Source organism: Acipenser ruthenus, chromosome 26 (assembly GCF_902713425.1).
Source record: "Acipenser ruthenus chromosome 26, fAciRut3.2 maternal haplotype, whole genome shotgun sequence".
Classification (NCBI taxonomy): Eukaryota; Metazoa; Chordata; class Actinopteri; order Acipenseriformes; family Acipenseridae; genus Acipenser; species Acipenser ruthenus.
In genome coordinates this window covers 2,407,128-2,420,380 of record NC_081214.1, presented here as the reverse complement: position 1 = coordinate 2,420,380, position 13,253 = coordinate 2,407,128, and the positions used below count along the sequence as shown (strand labels likewise).

At 47.6% G+C, this 13,253-nt stretch overlaps 1 protein-coding gene across 1 annotated transcript in view; it reads right to left on the bottom strand.

Annotated features, from left to right (window-relative positions):
* smg6 (SMG6 nonsense mediated mRNA decay factor) overlaps window positions 1-13,253 on the bottom strand; it is a 71,074-nt gene that overhangs the window by 9,560 nt on the left and 48,261 nt on the right. The window contains exons 14-15 of the mRNA XM_059001575.1: window positions 8,860-9,036; window positions 6,725-6,871 (exon numbers count right to left, since the gene is read on the bottom strand). Coding sequence (XP_058857558.1) covers window positions 6,725-6,871; window positions 8,860-9,036 — 324 coding nt within the window. The remainder of the gene's footprint in view (window positions 1-6,724; window positions 6,872-8,859; window positions 9,037-13,253) is intronic.

Here is a 13,253-nt window from a genome sequence, read left to right as displayed (position 1 = left end):
GATAGATAAGACTGAAATGAAGGGAGGGAGGAGGATGAGAGGAGAGTGAGCAGGCGAGCTAGCTAGCTAGCGAGAGCAAGGTCACTGGAGACTGTGCCAAACACCCCCCCAAAGGGGAAGTGAACTGCGCTTCTTTTCAAACACTGCGGCCGACTCTCCAGATTTATTTGTGTTTGTGTGAAGAGAAAGCTGCAGAACCCCTGGCTTCAGAAAGGGGGGCAGGGGAGGGGGCTGTCTGCTTCCAGGACAAGCCTGGCAACCTGCCAGCTGATCATACTGATATTAACCCCTTTACTGCCAGCAGGGAGGGAGGGGGCATTCTCTGCTCTCAGCACACACTGCGTATTGAGTGTGTGCCTGACTCAACAGACCTGACATTCATTTTTTCTTATTGGGGATTTTGTCTTCTTTAAAAACAAAAAAAAAGTGACTTAACTAATGTTTTAAGTCACTATTGTTCAATGGCGGTATTACCTCAGGTTTGCAAATAACTACGGAAATTCACAACTTTACAAAAGCACTACAGGCATTACAGGCATGACCTACTGTGCCTCTTTTCATTTCCACAGTAAATCACACCTATCCCAGAATTGTATTTTTACATCAGAATTGCTGCTCTTAAGAAGCCAAGTCTGGTTAATTTGGGTAATCATTAAAATCAGGCAAGTTTATTTTCAGCCCAACGTATCACAACAGTCAAAGGTTTTAAGTTTTAATATCACATACTTTAATTTTTTTTTTTTTAATCTTTTATGTAGAATCCTCCCGGATTTTCCTTTTTTCTTGATGGCTGGTACAGGATAATAAGTCAAAAGTGGAATTCTTCACTTCTCAAAATAGCTAGTTGTGGGGGTGGGGATTTATTGGGAAGACTAAAGGACTGTTTGTACGGTCTTTCAAACAAACGTGTAATTGGGGTTTGAGAGGACACACATGGCGCTGCTTCACCCAGGCAGGCACACAGAGCTGCACTCTCTTTTCTGGGGAGTTTTGAAAGGTTTCTGGTGTCCCAAGCCAGCAGGCCGAGGCTGGCTGACTGATAACTCAGAGACTGAGAGAGAGGCTGTTTGGATCCGCTGTGAGAGAGAGATAGAGAGAGAGAGAGAGCAACGCTGGTCTGAACAGCTGCAGAGCATCAATACTGAGGACACTGTATCAAAGAGGAGGAGGCAGCGCGGCCTAGTGGTTACAGCTGAGGGACTGGGAGCGAGACTGGTTCTAGTGGTTAGAACCGAGGGACTGGGAGGGAGAATGGTTCTACTGGTTAGAGCTGAGGGACTGGGTGGGAGGCTGGCTCTAGTGGTTACAGTTTAGAGACTGGGAGGGTCTGGTTCTACTGGTTAGAGCGAGGGACTGGGAGAGAGGGACGATGGCTCCAGTGGTTAGGGACTGGGAGGAAGGGAGAGAGACGGGCTGCCTATAGTGGTTAGTGCCGATGGACTGGGAGCCAGAGCATCTGGTGTTTGAACCCCACTGCTCAATAATGCCCCTGCGATGGTGAGGTAGCCAAGTAGCTAGAGCTGTCAAAAACAAGTTCAAATCTGCTCATACAGACAGATATACCCAACCACTTCAGAATATTTAACCCCCCCCCCCCCGCAGCCACCCCCTAGCCCTGTGAATTGAAGTTTAATTCATGCTGAATACACAGTAATACACACAGACACAGCTCCATCACATCAGGCTGTGTTTCTCAATGGATCACGACCAAGGAGGTGGGCAGATATTCAGGCTCAACAGAACCCCCACCCCAACAAAGGAAGGGAAAATGATCAGGGAGCCCCAGCACAGGCAGGTATGAGCTCAGTATCCTACACCGCTCTGTATCTAGGCAGACAGGGATGTGCGTGTGTGTGTGTGTTCATGGCTCGAGGGTGGAAGCGGGGGGGGGCTCGACAGTCCCCAGAGAGGAGTGATACTGGTGAGCACGTCGCAGGCTGGCAGCGCCCCAGCACACACAGACACAGGCAGGTGTGGGCTCCCATTGTTCCCAGTCTGGAGTCAGGACAGAGAGAGCGAGAGAGAGAGAGAGAGAGGGGAGCGTGAATGGGGAGTCAGGGCTAGGCGGCGGCTGCTATATTTAGACGGTTACAGGTTTCACTGTGTGTCGGGCTTCTCAGGAACTGAGGGGGGGGGGTGGGATGTGTGTCGTGGAAACCAGGAGACAATATAATTAAAAAGAGTCCAGAGTATTTTAGGAACTAGATTCGGGGGCAGGCTGGAATGTGGGGCGTGAGATCAGCAGAGTAGAGAGAGGTGTGTGAGAGCGTTTGAACGTGTCTGCATGTCCCACTATGTGTGAGGAAATCTGTGCTTTCAGAGTGTTAAGACTGTGAAGTGTGATTTTAGGCATGGTCTTGCATCGTGTGTCAATGCCTGGTGCTGAAGGGGTTATGTCTGCCAGCTTCAATCCTCTGATCGTGTATTTTTAATATACCGTACATACATATATTTCAATGCCACCGGGCAACACTAAGCTAAAGTTGCGTCTCGTCCAGTGTGTTGAAGCCTGGTTCTGAAGGGGTTAAGTCCGTCTCCCCTGCTTTCCTCTTGCAGTTAATGTCTTGCTGGTTTCCTGCGCCTTGCCTTGCCCAGCCCTGACCTCTCCTATGAGTCCTGCCGCTGAGACACGTACGCAGCTGACCAGCACTTCCTCCCAGACACCGTGGGCGAGGGAGCGAGGGGGGCAGGCACCTTCAGACGAGACCCCCCCACCCCCTGCCCGTTCAGTAATCAGCGCCAACGAGGGTCGCAGACACTCGAGTGATGCTCACTATGGCACTGTGCCAAGATAGAGACCATCGTTCTAAAGCTCTACGACATCTGGTAAAGTTTCACATAACATTCAATGCAACATTTTTGCTGTTCTTCTCAAATTCAGAGAATGCTTCTCAATCCGAGCGGATGAGGATGACGTGTGTCCTTTGGCATAAGTATGAGCAGCACAGTACAGTCAAGACAAGGTGAACTTGTTCCCCCACGTTTTTTTGTTTTTTTTTCATTGTACACAAACATGTGTTTTTTCTATTATTAGAGCATTCTAGTGGTGACCTGAGCAGGCTTCGCATGCTGTCACTGGCTGTTCCTGTTCCCCCGACACGTCGCTCGTATCTTGTGTTAAGATAACTTCACGGGTTTCGTTCTGACGTCAGGATGTTTAAAATAACAAATTATGTAAGCTGTGTTGCGGAAGTATGTACAGCACACCAACCCCTGAAACCCCTTTCTCAATCACAGATATCATGCTACTGCAATATTTACCAAAGTGTTTATTATTTCCTGTAACGCTGCTACAATGCTTGTGCTGCCCTACACTTTTACAGGGCTTTAGTAGTCATTTTCTGTAACTTTTAACTGTGTTTTTTTTTTTTTTTGGTTGTACAGCACTTTACAATGAAACTAATACCATTATTAATATTTTATCATTCAGGCTGTTATTTGCTGTATGTTTCACTTTAGTTAAATGCTCCGTAAATGATCCGAGCTGAAAAGTTTGTATTTTTTCTACTCTCTCTGGTCTGACCCGACAAGATGAGGACCCAGTTGAGCCCACTGCTTGCTGGGGAGGCTGGCCCCTGCATTTGCCTGCCAGTCTTGTCTGTCTCTAAGGACCGTACAGAACGGGCTCCAGCCCAAAAATGAATCTAAAACCCCAGTATACGATTTGTATTAAAAGAAAAAAAAAAAAAAAAGGAGAACACGCTGGGATATTAATGATAGTTATAAATTGTAATCAGCAGACCAGTTTCCAACCTGTTAAGTGAGTCAGTGTTGGCAGCCAAGGGGCCCGGCCAGCACAATTAGGGCTAAAAAAAAAAAGCAGCAGTGATTTAGCAGGAGGTAGAGTGAGGCTGACCCCAGACCCCACAGCTGAGGCAGGGAGGACCAGGTGCCTGCTCTCTGATACTGTTACAGGCACCGCCAGCCTGTCTGTGTGAGTGTGTGTGTGTGTGTGCGAGAGGAGGGGTCCTTCAGGACTGCGTGTGGACAGCCCCAAGGAAAGTACAGCACTGAGTTCTCTACACTAGACTGTATTGAGTTAGCTGGTTCTCAGATCCCCAGTAAAGTATTGAGTTCTCTACACTAGACTGTATTGAATTAGCTGGCTCTCAGATCCCCAGTACAGCACTGAGTTCTCTATACTAGACTGTATTGAATTAGCTGGCTCTCAGATCCCCAGTACAGCACTGAGTTCTCTGTACTAGATGGATTGAATTAGCTGGCTCTCAGATCCCCAGTACAGCACTGAGTTCTCTATACTACACTGTATTGAGTTTGCTGGTTCTCAGATCCCCAGTACAGCACTGAGTTCTCTATACTAGACTGTATTGAATTAGCTGGCTCTCAGATCCCCAGTACAGCACTGAGTTCTCTATACTAGACTGTATTGAATTAGCTGGCTCTCAGATCCCCAATACAGCACTGAGTTCTCTATACTAGACTGTATTGAGTTTGCTGGTTCTCAGATCCCCAGTACAGCACTGAGTTCTCTATACTAGACTGTATTGAGTTTGCTGGTTCTCAGATCCCCAGTACAGCACTGAGTTCTCTATACTAGACTGTATTGAATTAGCTGTCTCTCAGATCCCCAGTACAGCACTGAGTTCTCTGTACTAGATGGATTGAATTAGCTGGCTCTCAGATCCCCAGTACAGCACTGAGTTCTCTATACTAGACTGTATTGAGTTTGCTGGTTCTCAGATCCCCAATACAGTAGAGAGTTATCTGTAGTAGACTGTACTGAGTTTGCTGGTTCTCAGATACCCAGTACAGTACTGAGTTCTCTATAGTAGACTGTATTAAATTAGCTGGTTCTCAGATCCCCAGTACAGTACTGAGTTCTCTATAGTAGACTGTATTGAATTATCTGGTTCTCAGATCCCCAGTACAGTACTAAGTTCTCCACACTAGATGGATTGAATGTGCTGGCTCTCAGATCTCCAGTACAGTAGTGATTTACATACAATAATGTATTGAATCTGCTGGTAATCAGAACATAAATATTCAACTTGAATTTACAGGCTTGGCAATTAATTAATAGCTGGAGGGCACACACCTATCCACCTCTCTCTCTATTCATGTCTATCTATCAATCTGCTTTTATCTCTCTCTATCCCTCAATCTTTAATAGAGTGAGGCCCAGTTTTACTGCGGGCAGCTAGCCAATATCTGGAGGGCACATACACTTATTCTTATGCACACACTGTCACACATGTGCAGAGTCTTTCTCTCATTCTTTCTCTTTCTCCTTCTCCTCTTTTACTGCCAGGCCGGTCCCTGCAGGAGAGGCGTGCACATCTGGCCAGACAGCTGTGCCTGGAAGGGGTTCAAGGCTGCGAAATGGAGGAGAGCTATCCGGTGTGGCGCCCTGGGCCCTGTTAACCAGGAGAGGGGAGAGGAGGGGAGAGGAGAGGAGAGGAGAGGGGGCCTGTGGGCAAGGGGATTTATCCACTCTCCAATCTCATTATCCAGCTATTAGATCAACCAATCTATCTATCAAACACTCACCTGTATCTATTAGTTCAATCTACCTATCAAACACTCACCTGTATCTATTAGCTCAATCTATCTATCAAACACTCACCTGTATCTATTAGCTCAATCTATCTATCAAACACTCACCTGTATCTATTAGCTCAATCTATCTATCAAACACTCACCTGTATCTATTAGCTCAATCTATCTATCAAACACTCACCTGTATCTATTAGCTCAATCTATCTATCAAACACTCACCTGTATCTATTAGCTCAATCTATCTATCAAACACTCACCTGTATCTATTAGCTCAATCTATCTATCAAACACTCACCTGTATCTATTAGCTCAATCTATCTATCTACCAAACACTCACCTGTATCTATTAGCTCAATCTATCTATCAAACACTCACCTGTATCTATTAGCTCAATCTATCTATCAAACACTCACCTGTATCTATTAGCTCAATCTATCTATCAAACACTCACCTGTATCTATTAGCTCAATCTATCTATCAAACACTCACCTGTATCTATTAGCTCAATCTATCTATCAAACACTCACCTGTATCTATTAGCTCAATCTATCTATCAAACACTCACCTGTATCTATTAGCTCAATCTATCTATCAAACACTCACCTGTATCTATTAGCTCAATCTATCTATCTACCAAACACTCACCTGTATCTATTAGCTCAATCTATCTATCAAACACTCACCTGTATCTATTAGCTCAATCTATCTATCAAACACTCACCTGTATCTATTAGCTCAATCTATCTATCAAACACTCACCTGTATCTATTAGCTCAATCTATCTATCAAACACTCACCTGTATCTATTAGCTCAATCTATCTATCAAACACTCACCTGTATCTATTAGCTCAATCTATCTATCAAACACTCACCTGTATCTATTAGTTCAATCTATCTATCAAACACTCACCTGTATCTATTAGCTCAATCTATCTATCAAACACTCACCTGTATCTATTAGTTCAATCTACCTATCAAACACTCACCTGTATCTATTAGCTCAATCTATCTATCTACTAAACACTTGCCAATTCCATTTTTTTTATTGATTTATTGGTAAATGTGTTTATCTCAGGATCTACTGAGATGCAACATTCTGGAGCTATAGTGCCCAGCGAAGGTCATTATAAAGCTATAGTGCCCAGCGAAGGTCATTATAAAGTTACAGGACCCAGGGAAGGTCATTACAGTGCAGTATGGCCCCACCTGGATCTTGTCTCGTCTCCTCTGCTGCTCCGCCACTTTCACAGTCAGGGCATGCTTGCGTGCTCTCAGCTCTCGGAAATCATCCTCGCTGCCGCTGGCGTCCGACTCAGAGTCCTCCTCCATCGCTTCAACCAGCACGTCCTCATCCTGAGAGGGGTACAAACACATAACCAATCAGAGCACCGCTCACAACCCCCCAACCAATCAGAACACCGCTCACAACCCTCCAACCAATCAGCGCACCGCTCACAAACCCCCAACCAATCACATCACCGCTCACAACCCTCCATCAGAGCACCACCTGCAACTCTACCACCAGGAGTGAGTGAGTGAGTGAAGGAGTGTCAGTGTGTAAAAGTGAGAGAAAGTGCTTTGGGGGAGCGGAGCGAGGTCACGGCAAGGTAACAGGAAGCTTGTGATTAATGCTGACGAGTTCTCCAGGCTGCATTAATGCACACACCTCACCAGCCAGCTGCACCACTCAAGCTACGAGCAATGCTCTTTCCTTTTCCTTTATAAGGCACCAGGGCTATAGGGAGATGGGGGGCTGACTTGGGGGTCTGCAGCATAGACAGAATTCAGCAGCCTTGAGAACAGAATTGGGGAGCCCCGAGCCCTTTAACGTCCACTCTCTTTACAAGCCCACAGCACACTGGAGGCCTCCGAATGCTCCAGAGGAGAAGGGGTTAATCAGGAGCTGGGTGAAAGGAGACCCCGGGCTGCAAAGGTCCCTTGAGGGCAAGCATTCAGGCCCCCAGTTATGGGATGCTGCCAACAGGTCCGGTCCGTGTCTACATTGGGCGCGAGTCGGCCTATCCGCTGACGTCACAGTCCAGCACTTCCTCCCCCCCCCCCAGCTCTCAACAATGTCACAGCTTAGCTGGAAGCGAGATTAACTTTCCCTTAATGAACTCGTCAACCCCCCTGCCTTCCACAAACAAACAAGGAGCGCAAGGGACCGAAGCGATGTGACGGGGCTGAAGCGCGGGCTGTTCCGCATAGCTGTGCGAAGCGGTGGAGAGCTGCCCAACCACCCCCACACTGCAGCCTCCCGGCCACGCTATCGTCAGATTCAGATAAGGGAAGGAAAGAGGAAAAGAGAGGGGAGGGATATGCAAAGGAAGGAGCGATAGAGAACACTTTTAAATATAACAGAAACGTATACATTTGTTTACCGATAAAGCTTGCATGTTAAGGAGGGGGGTGAGAGTGAGAAAGTTAGAGAGAGAGCATGCGAAGGGCACAGTTGTGTGTGAAGCACTGCCGCTGCCAGCAACTCGATGACATGAGGATGTGAGAGGGGGGGGGGGGGGGGGGAGAGAAAGAGAGAGAGAGAGAGCTCTGTTTTCCACACAGTCCTCTAGGGGTCGCGACCCTTTCCTGTACGTGCAGCAGTGAGGCCCCTCTCTTGGAAACGAAAACACACTGCAGAGTCTCGGGCATCAACTTTATCCTGCCGCTGAACTCCCAGCTCTCACCCCCCAGCCTTCCCAGTCCCACTGAACTCCCAGCTCTCACCCCCCAGCCTTCCCAGTCCCACTGAAATCCCAGCTCTCACCCCCCAGCGTTCCCAGTCCCACTGAACCAGCTCTCACCCCCCAGCCTTCCCAGTCCCACTGAACCAGCTCTCACCCCCCAGCCTTCCCAGTCCCACTGAACCAGCTCTCACCCCCCAGCCTTCCCAGTCCCACTGAACTCCCAGCTCTCACCCCCCAGCCTTCCCAGTCCCACTGAACTCCCAGCTCTCACCCCCCAGCCTTCCCAGTCCCACTGAACTCCCAGCTCTCACCCCCCAGCCTTCCCAGTCCCACTGAACTCCCAGCTCTCACCCCCCAGCCTTCCCAGTCCCACTGAACTCCCAGCTCTCACCCCCCAGCCTTCCCAGTCCCACTGAACTCCCAGCTCTCACCCCCCAGCCTTCCCAGTCCCACTGAACTCCCAGCTCTCAACCCCAGCCTTCCCAGTCCTGCAGCCTCACAATCCATTACTAGCCTGTTAGCTCCACGCACAATCCATTACCTATCACCCCCCCCCTCCTCCCCCCGCATGTTCACCCATCACCCCCCCTCCTCCCCTGCACGCTCACCCCATCACCCCCCCTCCTCCCCTGCACGCTCACCCATCACCCCCCCCACCTGATTGTCGGCTTGTTTTCCCTCCTGGCTTCCCGTTTCCTTTCCCATGGTGTCTGGGACGGTTGCCATCGACACATATTTTCCACCCTTGAATGCCAGCAGAGGCTCTTCTTGTCCACAGAGCGCTTCCAGGAAATACTTGAGCACCGTGACCCGCTTACAGTCCGCAGCGATGGCCTAGAGAGAGAGGGAGAGAGGGAGAGAGAGAGAGAGAGAGGAGAGAGAGAGAGAGAGAGAGAGAGAGAGAGAGAGAGAGAGAGAGAGAGAGAGAGAGAGAGAGAGAGAGAGAGAGAGAGAGAGAGAGAGAGAGAGAGAGAGAGAGAGAGAGAGAGGGGGCATTAGAAAGAGAAAGAGTGATAGTGAGAGTTCACAAATAGGGGGGAAAAGCAAAGCAATTCATCTCCCTGACAGTCCTGGCAGATCTTACAGTTAACATCGCGGCTCTATAATTGTAAGCCTGGTCTTATTGCACTGTACTATTATTATTATTGTGTTAGATGATGTTAGTAAGGATGAAGATCAATGAATCACATCTGGGGGGCAGGGACACCAGTGGTGTTAATACGGAAATTAAAAAGGGGAGGCTTTTAAGACTTTTTAGATTGTTAAAATAGAGACCTGTCTCTAAAAGGCAGACAGAAAGATGAACAGACCAACAAGAAGATAGCAAGCTTGCTTTAAAACATCAGTTGACAAAACAGGAGTGTCGTTGTTGACCTGGACTTTAAAGTAGTAGCCAGGAAGTTTGTTTCTTAGCAGTTCTGTAGAATTCTCTCACAACTTAACCCCCCCACCCCCACCCTCCCCCCGCACTTCACCTCACCTCCAAACAGCTCCTTCACACTTTCGAGGCCAACTCCAGTGCCGAAGCGCAACGCTGATTCAAACACAACTCTTGAAATTAAGAGGAAGGCAAAACCGCAAGTAGCTGACTTTGCAGTTAATTTCACCAATCGCTGCTGCTGCTGCTGCTGTCTGCTCCAATGTGCCAGCGGCTCTCCATCTCAGCACAGCTAACTCACAGCCCGCAATGCAGGCAGCCACTTTCTGCAGAGACACGCGTCGCTGCCAACTGAAATTAGCAGCGATTAGGAAGCCTGCCTGCAGGGTCTGTATCTCGCAACTCTTCTCTTCAACCCCCAGTTACACGACACGATCGAAATCTGTTCAAATCAGAAGCATGCGATTTGCCGTGACTTTTAACCTGTGGGTTGCAAGTTCAAACCCAGCCAATTATTAATCTGGTGGCTGTTTGGGGGGGCTGCAGTGAGTTATTGGGGGGGGGGTTCTCGAATAAAAAAAACAAACGAAAACATGTCACAACCGCTTTTGTTTGTGGCCAAGGCTGACTCGTCTGTAACTGTCTGGTTTCCTCATATGCCTCTGAAAAGTGCTCATTGGCACATGAAATCCAACCACAGTATTTTTTCTTGGGTGTCTCTGGGAGGTCGCTGGGTTAAGCCTCCTTCACACTGAACAGCAATGGGGAAGTAAGGCGCTGGGAACCAGCATCCAGTATCGGTGTTGACCGTAACCTTTTACAACCCTGCCATGACCCTTTGCAGCAATATCATAACACATTCCTCTTTTCATGGGTCATGTTTCATTTTCTTGTAAAGCACTGTTCCTATTTTCAGACAGGTCCTTGTATATGTCTATGTTACCATGAACCTAAAGCAATTGAGTTCTCATAGACCTACACTGCAGTGCAGTACAATGCATTCTCCTGTAGTGTCTGTCAGGTACTGTGCAGGGTTCTCAAGGGGCTTGTCAGGGCACTTGTTCTAACCCGGGTTTGAAGACGTGAACAGCCTCACCGCTTCGTAGGAAATTCATACAGGAAGCAGAGAGCATGGTAACATTTTTTTTTCTTATTTCAAAAACACACACTCCAGTCCCCCCCTCTCTCTCTCTCGCTCCCTCTCTCTCTGCTGTGGTTCCCTCAGCTCTTTTGTTTCAGCAGGAAGTTGAAGTGCTTTATACAAATCGTGTCAGCTTCCTCCCCTCTGGTCTAATTTTAACCGGCTCGTTATAACAGGGTCCGACAGCCTGCCGACCTCAACTTGACCCCTACCCACAAACCAGGGCCCCAGAGCTTGACCTTAGGCTAAAGCTTTCTTTCTTTACAGAAACTCCACCAGCAATACCTCCTGGAAGTTGCTTCTTTTCGTGTTAACACTTCATTAACAAGCACAGAAACTCCAGAAACTGTACTTCACTATTGCCGGAAGCTGTCTTTCTCCCAGTCCCTCAGCTCTAAGCACTCGGCCACACTGCTTCCCTCCCTCCCTCCCAGTCCTTCGGCTCCAACCACTAGGCCCCACTGCCTCTCTCCCTCCCAGTCCCTCAGCTCTGACTAGAGCCACACTGCTTCCCTCTCTCTCCCTCCCGGTTGCTCAGCTCTAACCGCTCGGCCCTGCTGCCTGTTAATGGTTCCTGCTGATCAGTGCTGTATAAACTCCAGCAAGTTGCCATGGCGGCCCACAGATCAAACGCAAGGATGCTGGGCATCTGTTTGAGCTGCATATCCAGGCCCTGTGGGAAACGGCTGGGCTGGGAACTCAGCCAAAACTAACAGAGCTGCCTTGGTGAGCCCCACTCCCCTCTCCCTCCCCTCTGAACCAAGGCATTTAACCCCTTCACCTCTCTGTAGCTGGCACAGTACTAGTACATTTGGTTCTTGGTTCTGTACTTTAGGGTCCCAGTAATGCAAGACGATAAAGCTGGGATTCAACTTCACATGGGACTGGGAGAGGAGTGGCATTATGGCATAGTGGTAAGAGCTGAGGCACTGGGAGGTGGAGGATCTTAGTGTGGAATCTTAACCACCTTGGGAGGGGTCTGTCATTATCCCATTGTGACATGCTTCTCCATAGAACTTGACTAATTTAACTATGAGAGATCAATTGTGCAATCTGAATGAGGAAGTTGGGAGGAGGGGGGCAGGCATCATTGTGTAGCTGTTTCTAATTACGACTGCGAGCGACTGAACTATCGATTCACTAAAGCTTGTGGGTGATTATTAAGTGCTCCGTCACTTTGGGTCTGTGATCTAGTTTATGTGCTCCCTCAGCTTCTCTCCTACACAATTAAATGAAAAGTAATTGCATTAAGGCTAATTTAAAGCACCTGTTGTTTTAGACTAGTGACTGTCTAGACGGATACTTGAGCCTGTCTATGACCCCTGGTTTGCAGTGAAAAGTGGCAGAGCGGTGTTATTTTATCACAAACACAAGCTGCATGTGAAGGTGGGCTGTAAGAACAAACTGTGGAGCTTGTCCAGGGGTGGGGGGGGGGGGGTTGGTGGGGGTGGGTGCAGGCTTTGGGGTAAAAAAAACAGTTTTGGGATGATTTGTAATTTTAGCTGTGCTAATAGCAACAGAACGTAAGAGCGCCTCAAAAGCGCTGCAGTGTTCAAGTTAACTAAAAACTGATACATTTAAATTAAATCTAAACAGTGTAGATTAAACCAGCTTTGACTATGTCACGTCAGAATATAAGTAAATAAGTGAGTTAATCAATTCAATAGACCCCGTGACCGTAGCACCTTATTCTGCATTGTGAAGTAGCACGCTATTGAGCTACATCAGAAGATCAGATTTATTTATTTATTTATTTATTTAAACAGATAAAAAGGTGTTAAAACACCTCACTTCATCCAATAATTTCGAAACTGCAGTTACAAATTCCTCAGCCTAAACCGAAACCTAAACCCTGATTGCTTTTAATCTGGTGGTTGGGGTGAGTGTGTATCGAGGATAACTCAATGTGTAGTGCTGGTTGCTGCATTTTACGAAGAGGACCTACAGAATAAGGGGAATCGATTGCAAAGCAAAAAACGCCTGCAGTTAAAACAGTGAAAAACGATCACAGCCGCTACAAAAAAAGAAGGGACCTGTCCTTCATACAGACAGATGCTGAGGCTTACACATGGGTATACAGTACATGGCTGAAGACATGCAAGGTGTGTTTAGAAAGCGACATCGTTTTACAACACGGTTGGCTGCGATTGTAAAACTGATAAAAGATTAAAAGGATTTAGATTTTCAGTGTTTTACTTTACCTTCAACCTCCCAATTCAAAAGTCCATGTGCCTATTTGCACGACTGCGCAGTTCTGGTTTGCTGACAAGCTTGTCGTTTGCTTCTACTCGCATGTTTCCCTGCGCTCAGCCTACAGCAAAATGAGCATTTTCGAAGGTTGGAGTCAAGTGGTCAATCTGATGCATTAATAATACTGAGTTCTGACGTTACAAAGGGTTTCCCCCAAAATCGCATGTTGAGAGCATACTTTAATTTGAAAGTTCCTCGTAATAAATACCCGAGAGCAACTCACTTCCACAGATAAGGGTCTTACAAACACGTACACAAGCTCTTTTCTTTTATTGAACTCAA